Genomic DNA, 16,369 nt, shown 5'->3' with positions numbered 1-16,369 from the left:
TAGGCAGCTCTGAACGGGGTGTAGCAGTGGTCGAGTGTGTTCCCCCCTCTTGTGGAGCAGGCGATGTGCTGAAAAAAGGTCGGCATCACTTTTTTCAGGTTTGCCTGGTTGAAATCACCAGTCACTATCGTCGCGGCTTCCGGGTGCTTGATCTGCTGTTTGTTGATGTGGTCGTGTAATTCCCCCAGCGCTTTGCCGGTATTTGCCTGTGGATGAATATACACAACGGATATAATGACCGCGGTACTGACACTGTACAAACAAGATCTGCAGTTGACCTGAGGGCACAGTGGGCAAAATGTGTAGTATTGCTTTAGGTTCTTATCAGTGGTGGAAAGTAACTAAGTACTTTTACTCAAGTACTGTACTTGAGTACAATTTCGAGCTACTTGCACATTACGTGAGTATTTTCATTTTAGAGAACTTTGTACTTTTACTCCACTACATTTCAAAAGAAATTTTGTACTTTTTACTCCACTGAATTCAATCAGTTACTAGTTACTTTGAAGAAAAATATTTTGCATAGAAAACATGGCAAAAATGTATGAAGATGATATACTTTCACATAACTTCAGCTAAGAAGGCTATGTGCTCGGCTGCCATTGTTTGTGTATATGGTATGGTATATTTCTTAATCCCAGAGGGGAAACATGATTTGCCTCCAGAGCGAATACACATACAGTATACAAACATGGAAGACACAGTTACATGATACAATACACTACAGGATACACAACACAATAGGAGAGCCTGTTAAGCCTTAAAGTCCCCCTATAGGGGGACCCTGCTTTTCTTTATCATAAATCGATCAATAGACCGTATTAGATCCGCAATTATCATATCATGGGGTATCATTGGAAAGCCACACTCATTGGCTACAACCCTGTGCAAAGATTTTCGAGATCGCCAAATGATTGACGGAGCTAGAGCCCCCTGGTAATGTGTACTTTTGCGTACTTTGGGGCACGCCTCACATATCGGCATGTAACTCGAGAACCGCTGAATGGATTTTGTCACCTGAAAGGGCAATCGACAGGCAACAAATAGGGCTTTAATTCTATCTATATATTGTATTAAAAGAAATGCAAACATTTACTTAAGTACAGTAGGCTACATGAGTAAAAATACTTAGTTACTTGGACATGTAATAATTCAACTTATCAATGTGTTCCATGTCACGATGAGCTCAGCTTCATCGCATCACTCTCTACTATCAAAATGGGTACCAACCAGACTTGGGTCAGATTATATTTTATGATAACAATAATTGTATTTCATTCATAGTATTCTGTTATGACTCGTCACGTCAACCATTATGGTGCACTGCTACAGCACATTGGCAATGGTTGTCATTTAATGCTAATCACCTGTTGTTTTAAATTAACATTCACATTTAGATTATGTATTTATCAAAAGCGACTTCCAAATTGTGAACAAGTCAGCAGGAGGGGTACAACTCTGGCAGCTAAGGCTCAGTGGTATTGTTTGTCAAACAGTGTCGAACTTGAGCGCTACACTCTGAGTGCATAGTAGACGACGTATAGACATATTAAATGGAACAACAATGTCAGCCACATAGTGAAGAAAACTCACTGTCTCGCCTTAACTTTCTGCACCAACAACGAGTTTACTCGTTATTGGCCGCCAGCGGTTGAGCGCCAACAATGAGTAAACTCGTTATTTGGTCAGTTTTTCTTTTTTTCGATTTTAATATTCTATTCAATGTCACGGACCTGTATGTTGCCGTTAAAAGGCACACTGGGACCCCGAGGGTGCAGTACCGGCCAGATCAGGCTAGGTGGCAGTATCGAGAGTGCAGTAAACCCTGTTCTAGACCGCGTGTTACGGTTAAATCCCTCCGGGCGCTAAATTTAGACGGAGCCGAGTAAATCGCTTCATCCGACCACTTCGAAACGCATCTGGCACACTCAATCCATAAGTTGTGCCAAATTATGTCCGGGACCAGATGGACACCAATACTGGAAATCGCGATCAGACAATTGGAATATTCATTTTGGAATACCCCCGACCAAAGGTAAGGACTATCTGACATCAATTTCAGCTTGATCCAACAATGTTTTCATATCCATCCAGCTGTGTCTGTAGTGTTCAACACAAATGCCGTTACTGGCCATCAAAGCATAAAAAATGGAAATAGTAGCGTGTCCAGGCAGCCTTTTGCTTTTTCCAAATCCAACAGTGCAAAAATGCTTCCGCATTCGTCATCGGAGGTACCGTAGTGCCGTGCGGTAATGCGCCTTTCATTTTCCTTCACGCAGCGCCCAGCGGCGGCGTGCTCGCTCAGGTGCGTGCGTGCGCCGGCGTGCTCGCGAGGTGCTCGCGCATGCGCATGAGATCCCGCCTTAACAATATATATAAGTCACCGCCCCAAATTCAGTATCCAGAAATAGCTCAATTGGCAAGACGCCATGGCTATGGATCCGCCAGCTAGTTGCTGGTGAGTTCGAATCCCGTCAAATATTTTTTTTTTAACGTGATTTTTTTTTAACGTGTATTCTTTCGCCGGTTAAGGTTAGGCATGGTTAAGGTTAAGGTTAGGCATTGTTTCGGAGTTGGTTAAGGTTAGAACGGTTAAGTTTAGGCGCTGTTAAGGAGCTGGTTAAGGTTAGAGTTTGTCAAAGAGAATGGCAATATTCTTTCTATGGTTAAGGTTAGGCATGGTTAAGGTTAAGGTTAGGCATTGTTTCGGAGTTGGTTAAGGTTAGAACGGTTAAGTTTAGGCGCTGTTAAGGAGCTGGTTAAGGTTAGAGTTTGTCAAAGAGAATGGCAATAGACAGCCTATTTCCGCGCGACAGCTCCCAAAGCGGGCCTGAAAAGAAAGGCGCTTTACCGTAGTGGCGTGCGGTGACGAATGCTTCCGCATTTTTGCACTGTTGGATTGGGAAAAAGCCACACGCGTCCAGGCAAGAAACGCCAACGCTTATAGTAGAATACACGTAGTGCCCTTCAACTCGCTTTTCAGGAATTACCCCTGATCACTCCTAAACTATATTTATATTCACCACAGGATAACACGCATACATATGCATGAAAAAATATGAGTCTTTTGAAATAATAAGCCCTGAGCCATCTTTATTTCTTTTATTCCTCTGTTTTATTCTTATAGTTCTTCGTCTACACATTTTGCATTATGCAGTTATGTTATTTTTTATTTATATGTATGAAATTAATGTAATGTATTGCAATGTTCTTTGTATATGGCAATAAAGATGTACACCAAAAAAAAGTATTTATGAAAAGAAGAAAAAAGCATGTTAAAAACAAATACATTTATTCATTTTATACAGCATTCATTTTTACATCGGATTTCGCAGTTGTAACGTTCCACTTTTTGCTTTGTTTAGTGCCGCAAACATGGTACAACAATGATATTTGCCAACGTGTATCCACTGATGATGCCTGTGGTTAGATAGATGATGGAGCAGCAACAGCCATAATGTCCATTAAAAGGCTGATAATTAGCCATCTCTGTTTTGAAGGTATCTGAGGGGTTGAAGCTGTCCCAGTACAGATGATGCCATGGAATGTCATGACATCAGAATGATGTCACTGGGGGGGGGGGGGGGGGGGGGGGGGGTCACTGGTTGTCCAGTAGAGCCTCCAACAGTCTGGCACTGTTAGTGATGGCAGTGGTTACCACAATGAATTTATAACCTAGGAGAAAGAGAAGACGGGGAGAATAAACCTTCAACAATTGTTAACATGAGAAAATAATATCTTAATAGTTTCTTTCCTTTGTTATTTTCCCCAGATCTATTTATAGAAGAAATACCCCCACCCCACCACACATACAATGTTTTAAAAAAACTAAGAAATATATATATATCTTTTTGAAATATCAGAGGAAGGTGTGTAAAAGAACTAACAAGATGAGTGATACTACAGGGAATTTGAAGATAAACACCAAACACGTTGATATGAGTGAATGAGTCCCCTTGGGTGCACCAGCAGCCCAACGACAGGTGAGCTTTACCTCTCTGTCTGCCCAGGAAGCGTAAGGCGGAGATCTCTGAGAAGGTACAGCCTCCCAGGAACATCACCAGGATAATACGCTGTGCGTCGCTCTTCCCTCTCTGGTCCGCTCCATTACTGCCTGCTGAAAACACCCAGAATAGACCCTTTACTGCCTGCTGAAAACACCCAGAATAGACCCTTTACTGCCTGCTGAAAACGCCTAGAATAGACCCTTTAGTGCCTGGTGAAAACACCCAGAATAGACCCTTTACTGCTTGATGAAAACAACCAGAATAGGCACTTTACTGCCTGCTGAAAACAACCCAGAATAGACCCTTTACTGCCTGCTGAAAACGCCTAGAATAGACCCTTTAGTGCCTGGTGAAAACACCCAGAATAGACCCTTTACTGCCTGATGAAAACAACCAGAATAGGCACTTTACTGCCTGCTGAAAACAACCCAGAATAGACCCTTTAGTGCCTGCTGAAAACACCCAGAATAGACCCTTTAGTGCCTGATGAAAACACCCAGAATAGACCCTTTAGTGCCTGGTGAAAACACCCAGAATAGACCCTTTAGTGCCTGATGAAAACACCCAGAATAGACTCTTTACTGCCTGCTGAAAACAACCAGAATAGACCATTTACTGCCTAATGAAAACAACCAGAATAGACCCTTTACTGCCTGATGAAAACAACCAGAATAGACCCTTTACTGCCTGATGAAAACACCCAGAATAGACCCTTTAGTGCCTGATGAAAACACCCAGAATAGACTCTTTACTGCCTGATGAAAACAACCAGAATAGGCACTTTACTGCCTGATGAAAACACCCAGAATAGATCCTTTACTGCCTGATGTGACAAAATTCACCATAGAATTATAGAATCTTGAAATTTGATTAGGGGAATTGACTCTATTCCACATCTATACATATAGTGGGCTGAGAGACCACTGGAGAGGAGGCATGGGATGTGTGACCTGGAGGTGAGAGGAGGTTTAGGCAATAACATTGTTGTGTTTCGGAGATAACAGCTGTGGTCCGAGACTAGAGAGGTACAGAGATAAAAGCTGTGGTCAGAGACTAGAGAGGTACAGAGATAACAGCTGTGGTTAGAGACTAGAGAGGTACAGAGATAACAGCTGTGGTCAGAGACTAGAGGCACAGAGATAACAGCTGTGGTCAGAGACTAGAGACTAGAGAGGTACAGAGATAACAGCTGTGGTCAGAGACTAGAGAGGTACAGAGATAACAGCTGTGGTCAGAGACTAGAGAGGTAGAGATAACAGCTGTGGTCAGAGACTAGAGACTAGAGAGGTACAGAGATAACAGCTGTGGTCAGAGACTAGAGAGGTACAGAGATAACAGCTGTGGTCAGAGACTAGAGAGGTACAGAGATAACAGCTGTGGTCAGAGACTAGAGAGGTACAGAGATAACAGCTGTGGTCAGAGACTAGAGAGGTACAGAGATAACAGCTGTGGTCAGAGACTAGAGAGGTACAGAGATAACAGCTGTGGTCAGAGACTAGAGAGGTACAGAGATAACAGCTGTGGTCAGAGACTAGAGAGGTACAGAGATAACAGCTGTGGTCAGAGACTAGAGACTAGAGAGGTACAGAGATAACAGCTGTGGTCAGAGACTAGAAAGGTACAGAGATAACAGCTGTGGTCAGCGACTAGAGAGGTACAGAGATAACAGCTGTGGTCAGAGACTAGAGAGGTACAGAGATAACAGCTGTGGTCAGCGACTAGAGAGGTACAGAGATAACAGCTGTGGTCAGAGACTAGAGAGGTAGAGATAACAGCTGTGGTCAGAGACTAGAGACTAGAGAGGTACAGAGATAACAGCTGTGGTCAGAGACTAGAAAGGTACAGAGATAACAGCTGTGGTCAGCAACTAGAGAGGTAGAGATAACAGCTGTGGTCAGAGACTAGAGACTAGAGAGGTACAGAGATAACAGCTGTGGTCAGAGACTAGAAAGGTACAGAGATAACAGCTGTGGTCAGCGACTAGAGAGGTAGAGATAACAGCTGTGGTCAGAGACTAGAGACTAGAGAGGTACAGAGATAACAGCTGTGGTCAGAGACTAGAAAGGTACAGAGATAACAGCTGTGGTCAGCGACTAGAGAGGTACAGAGACGTTAGATTTAGATGTCACACTCTACACTAGGAGAAGGAATTTCAATCAATCACATCTTGGCATTGGGATTTATATACAGTAGGTGTCTCACCTCGACCATCGCTATGGAGGGCAATGAATATCACATACAAGATGAACATGTTGAATACTGAGGTGGTCACAGAACAAAATGTTCTTAAACTTTCATTCTGGAGGTTAGACTGGCAACACTTCACTACTACACTACAGACGGTTAACCCTTTCACTACCACACTACAGAAGGGTAACCTTTCACTACCACACTACAGAAGGGTAACCTTTCACTACCACACTACAGAAGGTTAACCCTTTCACTACCACACTACAGAATGTTAACCCTTTCACTACTACACTACAGGTTAACCCTTTCACTACCACACTACAGAAGGTTAACCCTTTCACTACCACACTACAAAGGGTTAACACTTTCACTACCACAAGGTCAACCTTCTATAGTGTGGTAGTGAAAGAGTTACCGGTAATGCAGGCAATGATAGACATTTGTTTCTGCTGCTGCTGTCATTTGCATTAGTTTGCTGTCCTGGGCAGTCAAGTTGCCAAACAGACAAGACACCAGAAAAACACAAAACACATCCTTTCAGAGACATTTCAGAAATGTTTTTTTTTCAGTTTTCCCAGAAAAACACCACTCACTCGATGCAGGAAGGTACAAAGTGAGAAGATTCCGGTCTGAATTAGATCAATCCAGGTCGCAAGCGGTCGGAATTGTCCCTTCATATGGTCACGGTTGATAAAGGGCCTACCTGTGACGGCAAACTCATGGCCATTAAGCATCCTGGTGACTTCCTCCAGCCCCGTCCAGCCGTCCCTCTCTAGGACCTGCACAGAACACACAGAACACACAGAACAGGGGGCGGTAGAGATGTGTTTAGGCTGTGGAACTCCCTCTCCCCTGCCATCTGAGGCTCTGACACCATCAACCTCTCCAAGACCCATCTCAAAACCCACCTTTTCAAACATGCCTTCTCGCAACACGGTGCTGCTGCCAAGTAGCCCCCCCCCCCCCCGACTCTTATTTTTAAGCTACCGACCCTGTTGTTTTTATTATTATTATTATTATTATTATTATTATTATTATTATTATTATTATTATTATTATTATTATTATTATTATTATTATTATTATTATTATTATTATTATTATTATTATTATTATTATTATTATTATTATTATTATTATTATTATTATTATTATTATTATTATTATTATTATTATTATTATTATTATTATTATTATTATTATTATTATTATTATTATTATTATTATTATTATATACTGTATATTTCTTTCTTTTTCTTTTTTTGTGTTTTTGTTTCTTGCAAATGGACAGACTGCACCGTGCCTCCTTTTAATTTAATTTAATTTTAAATGTTCTTGTTACTATATATATATTTATATCTTATATCTTATCATATATATTAGAGGTGGGCATAGATTAATTTTTTTAATCTAGATTAATCTATCTGCAATCCTGGATTTAATCTAGATTAAAATGGCTAAAAAAAAAAAGAAAACCTGCCGAAGGCATTCAAAATATGTGTGTTCTACCCAAATAATGACCAGAAGTAAGTCCTTACTTTTTCTTTCCTCCTTATGTTTCTCAGGCCAGGTGGCCCATTACACAATGAGCCCATCTCCTGTTTCCAAAATGCATTACAGACTGTTTGAAAAAACTGTTTTGCTATGATAATTGGTAATGAAATATCAAAATAATGTTCAATAAAATGTACTTGTGTTTAATAAGTTGTTTTATTCAGAAGTTAACACAAATAAATAATATTACCAGTACAGTACAGTATCTAGCACACTCTCAGGAGCAAAACAGAAAGAAGCATTTCAAACTTGAACTATGTGACATGGCTTGAATCAACTGCTCCAGTGGAGTTGCTCAGTGGCCAATGGTGTCAACTGTGGTTGTACTGGGCAGCTCCCAGGTGTGAATGGAACTGTGTGAATGTGAAGCAGGGCGTTCCTGAAAAAGAGCATCTGTGCTCAGCGAACCTACCCTGGGTAAATAAAGGGTTAAAAAAAAAAAAAAAAAAAAAAAAAAAATTTAGATTAATGCGTCAATTATATTATCGCGCTATACTAGTATCGCGTTAACGCAGCACATTAACGCCGTTAACGGCCCAGCTCTAATATAGTTTATCTCAACTCCCTTTTTAAGTAAAGTGTCCTTGAGTCAGAGTAAGGCGCTTCTCTCTTTAAATCGAATTGATCGGAAAAAAATTAAGAGTTGGACAATATCGGTATATCGGATATCGGTAAAAAAGCCAACATCGAACATCCCTAACTTGATTTGATTGTATTCTGTTGACGACGTTGTGACTTGTGATCCCCCACCTGCTCGATGAGTCTGCAGCTCAGAGGGACGTAGGCGCCGCTGAAGATGTAGGCCATGTCTCGAGGGACACGGAGGTCGTACTCCTCATCCGACTTGGGCACCTGCACAGTAAACGATCACAGTACAGCAGTTACTACCCAGCGCAGCAGCAGGTGGCGGCAGGCTGGGGCACAGTGGGGCAGGTCAATGGTAAATGGCTGCATTCATATAGCAGCTTAACAATTTGTTCCTCACATTTCACCCATTCGCTCACACATTCACACACACCGACAGCGGAGGCGACCATGCATCATCGGGAGCAATTAGGGGGCAGGGCTGTACGCTAAGCTTTTTCACTAGGGGCACACTTGCCCCTAAATTAGAAATTTAGGGGCAAAAAATATGTTTTAGGGGCAAATTTTTAAATAACAATTTTACCATTATAGTGCAAAAAAATATGTTCCTCCTGCCTCATTACTGTGGTCCTTTTATTTAACATTTAAGTGCTTTTGTTGTCAGGTTTGTATCTTTTATAATGAACCAACTAGGGCTGGGCGATATGGCCTAAATATGATATCACGATATTTTCTGACCTTTCGGCGATACACATCACAATGTTTTTTCTTTTTTACCCCAAACAATTCATTATGAGGCTTACCAAGACAGTATGAGTTTGCAAGCTAACATTAAAGACAAAATAAAATACCCATGCATTTAGCATTTTTATATTATATATTAGATTTAGATTATTGGATTATTAGATTATATATTGCATATATTTAGCAATGAGATATTATATGATTTAGATATGAAATATGATGAATTGAAAATGGGGGACCCTGATGTAAACAAGACAAAAGTCTCTCTGGTCTGCATCCCCTTAACAATTGTATGTATTGAGCTGTACTGTACCCATTCTGCAATATGTTAATAAAGTTTTAAACCAATCAATCAATAAATAGCATTTTAGCATTTTTATGAAACTACTGTATATTTGTATGTCTCTAAATGTTTTGATGAATTGAAAATGGAGGAGCCTTATGTAAAAAAGCCGAAAGTCTTTCTCTGGTCTTCATCCTCCTGTACTGTATTGTACCCATTATGCAATCTGTTAATAAAGTTCTCATTCATTCATTCTGACGGAAAACAATAATTTTGATTGACAGTAGAGTCTGCCAATTACGTCACAACGCTTGCACCCGCCCTGCTGTTCTTAGCACCAATCGGCAAGCGCATTCGTTTTTGACTTCCTGAATGCCCCGTGTGCTGACATCAACAAAGCTACTTACATTAGCTCCCCGCGGCCCACGAGTAGGAGACCAGTGCTCTGCAGGATGACTAAATGAGGCATAATGATTTTACCTCAACGAATGTTATAATAAAAGCCTTTCCATACATCTGTCTGATTGAAAACTTTATTAACAGACCGCGGAATGGGCATATCTCAGCACAGGCTGAGATATGAACGAGTAACGTGTGGACCAGATTGACGCGACACAAGGTTTACACAACAGCCCCCACCCCTTGTTTTATTGTATTTGTACCTGTACTACCTGCTGTCAGCTGTTTATCTCTCTCTGTGAGCTTGATTAGCTCACGTTAGCTCCGCGGCTAACCCTGAACTAAATCAATGACATCATTTAGAGTAGTTTTCACTGCACATAGAAGCAGCCAAACAGCGGGAGAATTTCGGGAGCATATGGCCAAAACCCAGTTAGGAACCATCGATTCCCATCCCTACTACTAACTTTACTTTTCTTCATAGCTAAATCAGACAGTCAGCCAGTCTATCAGAGTGAGTGCTCAGTTGATTTCCCCCGCTGATCATACCTGAGTGCTCAGCGTCATCACACGCCTTGGATCATTTAGGAGTGAAATGCGAATGCAAGGCTTGAAATCCCTACTCGCAAGCCCGCCCCCAAATATTATTTACCAATCGCAACGGCCAATTAAAGGGGCAATTTGCGATGAGATCATCGCAGCGTACAGCCCTGGGGGGTTAAGTGTCTTGCCCAAGGACACTTCGACACGCTGCCCGGGAGGAGCGGGAATCGAACCGGGAACCTCCGGATTACCAGACGACTGCTCTACCTCCCGAGCCACTGCTCGCCCCCCCGGTAACGGACACAGAAATGACTGTCTACGCGTAAAACACAAGAAGCACTCGCTACGTTAGGTTATTAGTTTGTGATGAGCCTGTAGGCTATTGTCCAAATAAATCAGTGTATGAGAAACGCTGCTAATGGTAGACAGTGTTATTAATGTAGATACAGTGTGGTGGTGACTTAGCTTCAGCTTTAATGTTAATGTTTAATGTTTAATGAAAAACATGTTACTTTTGGAGCAGAACCGTACCGCTGAAGATTACTTACCAGGTTAAGTCTTCTACTCAAGGCTCTGAAATTGCTCTTCTTTGCCAGGGAGGAGAAGGCATCGGACAGCTTGCCTACAGAAACAGCAGGATTAGTGGGAGGGTCAGGGAGGCATAGGGCTGGGTGCTGAAAAGTGTAAAGGCCGAATGAGTGTTTTTGTTATGGATTATTATTATTATTATTAATATTATTATTATCATTATTATTATTATTATTATTATTACCAATAGAAGGTTATGATTTATGGGAATGTTATGATTATCTGTGTAACCAGTTGGGTGGACTCTGTTGTGCTGTGGGTGAATCAGCCACAGCGCGGCGGAGATCATTAAATAGGTAATGGGAGCCAGCTGTGGGGCGTAGCACGGGGAAAGCATAATATTTTCTGACCGCTTCAGGACGCTTTAGATCGCTTCGGGAACGCTTTAGAATAGTCTTTAGAAACACTTTGAGCTGGGTGCTGAAAATCAATACCGGCAACAAGGTGATGACCTGATCATGAACACGTACAGAACTTGTAAGTCGCTTTGGATAAAAGCGTTCAGCTAAATGACTAAATATAAATGTAAATGTAATGTATATGTTACATGAAACATCTATAGGAACGCAGGCATATTCATGTCAAATATCTGTATGGAAATAGCTACTGTACAATCATATAGGATTTTCTAAAAACCTGTTTACTCTGGGAGTTATAAGATGATATTGAAACACAGGGAGTTTTACCTGGAGTCCCGTCATTGACCAGGGGATCAATGTATGTATGTATGTATGTGTGTGTGTGTATATGAGTCGTGTGTGTGTGTGTGTGTGTGTGTGTGTGTGTGTGTGTGTGTGTGTGTATGAGTCGTGTGTGTGTGTATGTATCTATGTGTGTGTATATGTGTGTATATGAGTCTATTTGTGTGTATGTGTGTCTGTGAGTCTATTTGTGTGTATATATGTGTGTATATGAGTCTATTTGTGTGTGTATGTGTGTGTGTGTGTGTGTGTGTATGTGTGTGTATATGAGTCTATTTGTGTGTGTATGTGTGTGTATAGGAGTCTATTTGTGTATGTGTGTGTATGTGTGTGTGTATATGAGTCTATTTGTGTGTGGGGCGGCTACGTGGCGTAGCGGGCAAGGCGCTCGCCACGAAATCTGGAGACGCTGGGCTCGCCTGTTCGAGCCCAGCGCTCCACATTTGCTTTCAGTTTAGCTGGTCGTCCGTACTAATACACATTGGCCGTATTAGGGGGTGGGAAACTGATGGGTGGGGATCGGGCGTTGTGGACAGCGACTCCTACAGGTCGGTTGGTGCGCCTGCGCAGTACAATCAGGAAGTGTCGGGGGCAGCGTGAGCCTCCCACGCGTTACTCCTCGCCACTGAGAGATTGAGCTGCGCAGGTGAAAAGATGCGACTGCTGTTACCTCAAGTACCGGAGGGGACTTGTGCTATGTATGACTTAGTCCACATTGCAGCCGGCTTGTGGGAGGCAAGAAACAGCGTTCGTGACAGGGGAGGGTTGAATTGGATGATACGAAATTGGGATGGGAGAAAATATAGAAAATGGGAGAAAAAGTGGATAACAAAAAAAAAATTAGTCTATTTGTGTGTATGTGTGTGTGTATATGAGTCTATTTGTGTATGTGTGTGTGTGTGTGTGTGTGTATGTGTGAGTCTATTTGTGTGTGTGTGTGTGTGTGTGTGTGTGTGTGTGTGTGTGTGTGTGTGTGCGTGCATGCATGCGTGTGTGTCTGTGTGTGTCTCGCCTGCCGTCTTGTCGTTCACCAGCTTGCCCACTTTACTCTCCACGGCGCTCTGCGTCTCCCCCGGCTGCTGCTCCACCAGCAGGCCCAGCTGCCGCAGGTTGGAGAACGTCAGCAGGTGCTCCACGCCGTAGCTCTGACGGGACAGGAGTGGCAGCTCAACAAACCCCACCCTCTTTTCTCAATCCTCTAATCACAACCGTCGTTACTCCCCTCGGACAAACATTGTTCCATTTCTTTACATAATGTATCTTTGTTATGAGGATATTTGAGCTCAGCTAAACGGGTTTTGTGCTTTATAGATGCTGCGTGAGGTTCATATTAACCCTTTCACTACCACACTACAGAAGGTTAACCTTCTGTAGTGTGGTAGTGAAAGGGTTAACCTTCTGTAGTGTGATAGTGAAAGGGTTAACCTTCTGTAGTGTGATAGTGAAAGGTTAACCTTCTGTAGTGTGGTAGTGAAAGGTCAACCTTCTGTAGTGTGGTAGTGAATGATTAACCTTCTGTAGTGTGGTAGTGAAGGGTTAACCTTCTGTAGTGCGGTAGTGAAAGGGTAACCTTCTGTAGTGTGGTAGTGAAAGGTTAACCTTCTGTAGTGTGGTAGTGAAAGGGTTAACCTTCTGTAGTGTGGTAGTGAAAGGTTAACCTTCTGTAGTGTGGTAGTGAAAGGTCAACCTCAAGTCATGGAAAAAATTGTATACGAACAGGTCGAAAAATACCTTGCGGAAAAAAATCTAATCTACGAATTCCAATCTGGCTTCAGAACATCCCACTCCACTGACACATGCCTTCTCTATTTAAACGACCACATCAAACAAGAGGTGGACGCGGGCAAATACTGCGGCATGGTCATGCTGGACCTACAAAAGGCCTTCGACACTGTCAATCACACCATTCTGATTGACAAGCTAAAAGCAATTGGTTTTGATAGTCTATCAGTGAGCTGGATGCAATCCTACCTGGAGGGGAGAGAGCAGATGGTGGAGGTAAACGGTACCCTATCCCCCCCCCTCACAGTAAACTGTGGTGTTCCACAAGGAAGCATACTAGGTCCGCTACTGTTCCTAATTTATGCAAATGACATGTCGTCAGCTTGTGACTGCAACTTGTTCCTGTTTGCGGACGACTCAGCCCTGCTGGTCTCTGACAAGAACAAATTACAGGTTGAAAAAACCCTCAGCTCAGAACTAAGCAAAATCTGCATATGGCTCGCTGATAACAAACTATCATTACACATGGGCAAAACAGAGTCCATTCTCTTCGGTTCAAATAACAAACTCAGCAAGACCGACGGCTTCTCAGTTACAGTGGGTGACAATATTGTCACAAGGAAAGAAGATATTACCTACCTGGGTTCCATCCTAGAGGCAAATCTTTCCTGTGACAAAATGGCATCCAATGTAATAAAAAAAGTCAACCAACGAACTCGTTTCTTGTACCGGATCTCCTCACTGGTAAACAAGAATACCCTGAAGACTCTAGCAGGAGCACTCATTCAAGGGTACTACGACTATGCTTGCACCTCATGGTACCAAAGCACCTCAAAGGCGCTAAAAACAAAATTACAAACATCTCAAAACAAACTGGTCAGACTACTGCTTGACCTTACTCCTAGAACCCACCTCACCCCTGCCCACTTTGACAACCTAGGATGGCTTAGAGTAGACGACAGAGTACAGCAACTTGCAATGGGCCTGGTCTACAAGATACACTACACGACCAAGGTACCCATGTACATGACTAAATACTTCCCAAAGGTCAGTGAATACCACGATCACAACACCAGAGGGAGCTCCACAAATCATGTTAAACCCAGATTCGGCTCAAACAAGGGACTAAACACGTTTCGCAATTATGCCACATCAATGTGGAACGCCCTACCCAAAGCTGTAAAGGAATGTGAATCACTACCCACTTTCAAAAACACTCTCAAAAAACACCTAAGGGAGACTGCAACTCGAAACTGGCCCCTGTAAATGTCCGAACACAACCCCCGCCAACACCCCCCCCCCCCCCACTCCTACCCCCCCCCCCCCCCCCCCCCCCCCCCAACCACCTCCAATGTACAGTCCCACCCCCACCTACCCAATCCAATGTACAGTTTCTACGCCTAATGTATATACTCTTTTCTTTCTGGACTCTTTTTGTATCACAAATACAGTACTGTAATTGCAAATCTGGTATGTCATAAATGTATAGATGTAGCAGTACTGTCTATCTGTATGTCATGTATGTCATATATGTTACGATGAATTGGAAATGGGGGACCCTGGTGGAAACAAGACGAAAGTCTTTCTCTGGTCTGCATCCCCTTAACAATTGTATGTATTGAGCTGTACTGCACTGTACCCATTCTGCAATCTGTTAATAAAGTTTTCATTCATTCATTCATTCAACCTTCTGTAGTGTGGCTGTGAAAGGGTTAACCCTTTGTCGTGTGGCAGTGAACCCTCTGTATTGTCGCAGTGAAAGGGTTAACCCTTTGGTAGTGTGGTAGTGAAAGGGTTAAAGGGGTAGTTTGATAGTTATTTTTATTTTTTTTACATGAAGTGGTACAGTACTGTATGAAATACCTGCCAGTAGTGAAATCGCTACATAGCCATGAGCGGACTCAACCAAGTCATGTGACATAATTACAACCAAGTCCATTTGTATTTCCTCTCTCTCCTCGATGCGTCTCTCAGACCGACGCCATGTCTTGGAACTAGTTTCAAGTTTTGTTTTATTTGTCACATTATAAGGTACATGTACATTACAGTGAAATGCTTGGTTCTGTACGAGCCTCCTGAGATTGTGTTTCATACAGTAAAAAAAAATAAGAATAAAGACCAAACACTATACAAAATACACAATATACAAAACTAAAATACAAAATGCAACAAAATGCAAAAACGAGGAACCTAGCTACTCAGATAGCACCAGTGGATAGTAATACACTTTCAGTGTACAGTAATACAATTCTTCACGGTTCTAAAATATCGCATCGGTCTGAGAGAAGAAGCAAGCATCGGAAATACAAGGGGGCTGTTGTGTTCTGTTTGATTCTGTTGTTTTCTTTTTCTTTTATTCTTTACTCTTTATCATTATTATTATTATTTAATTTTTTCTTGTTTAACTGTGGATTGTGTGTTTCTTTTATAATGGTATAAATTATTATTTGTGTAAATTAGGTTGTACGCCGACCATTAAGTAAATACTTGTTAATTTAGGAATAAGGGGCAGGTAACTATAAGATTTATTCTTCTTCCTGCTCCTTTTGTCCATGGAATGACTATTTATGATTGTGTAATGAAGAAACTATGATTGTATGATTCCATGTGGCAAATAAAAACTCTGAACTGAACTGATTGTTATAGGCAGGGGACTTGGGGCCGGTCTGTCTGACAGGGTTCTGTGGTGTATAGACTGTTATAGGCCGGTCTGTCTGACAGGGTTCTGTGGTGTATAGACTGTTATAGGCCGGTCTGTCTGACAGGGTTCTGTGGTGTATAGACTGTTATAGGCCGGTCTGTCTGACAGGGTTCTGTTGTGTATAGACTGTTATATAGGCCGGTCTGTTTGACAGGGTTCTGTGGTGTATAGACTGTTATAGGCCGGTCTGTCTGACAGGGTTCTGTTGTGTATAGACTGTTATATAGGCTGGTCTGTCTGACAGGGTTCCCGCACTTCATTTCCCCAGAAAGATCTGAAACCTTTTCATGAATTTTACACAACTCCATAACACATGTCCATGGCTGTATATGTGCAGCGTAATACATGAACA

At 42.2% G+C, this 16,369-nt stretch overlaps 1 protein-coding gene across 1 annotated transcript in view; it reads right to left on the bottom strand.

The window, feature by feature from the left end:
• Positions 1-3,187: 3,187 nt before the first annotated feature.
• vps33b (VPS33B late endosome and lysosome associated) overlaps positions 3,188-16,369 on the bottom strand; it is a 33,344-nt gene continuing 20,162 nt past the window's right edge. The window contains exons 19-24 of the mRNA XM_084307587.1: positions 12,607-12,739; positions 10,854-10,927; positions 8,502-8,603; positions 6,901-6,976; positions 3,995-4,117; positions 3,188-3,675 (exon numbers count right to left, since the gene is read on the bottom strand). Coding sequence (XP_084163713.1) covers positions 3,599-3,675; positions 3,995-4,117; positions 6,901-6,976; positions 8,502-8,603; positions 10,854-10,927; positions 12,607-12,739 — 585 coding nt within the window. The 3' untranslated portion in view covers positions 3,188-3,598. The remainder of the gene's footprint in view (positions 3,676-3,994; positions 4,118-6,900; positions 6,977-8,501; positions 8,604-10,853; positions 10,928-12,606; positions 12,740-16,369) is intronic.

This window comes from Notolepis coatsorum (genome assembly GCF_963971535.1).
Source record: "Notolepis coatsorum genome assembly, chromosome: 2".
NCBI lineage: Eukaryota > Metazoa > Chordata > Actinopteri > Aulopiformes > Paralepididae > Notolepis > Notolepis coatsorum.
Note: the sequence above shows the minus strand (reverse complement) of the source record. Positions and strands in the feature narration are given on the sequence as shown.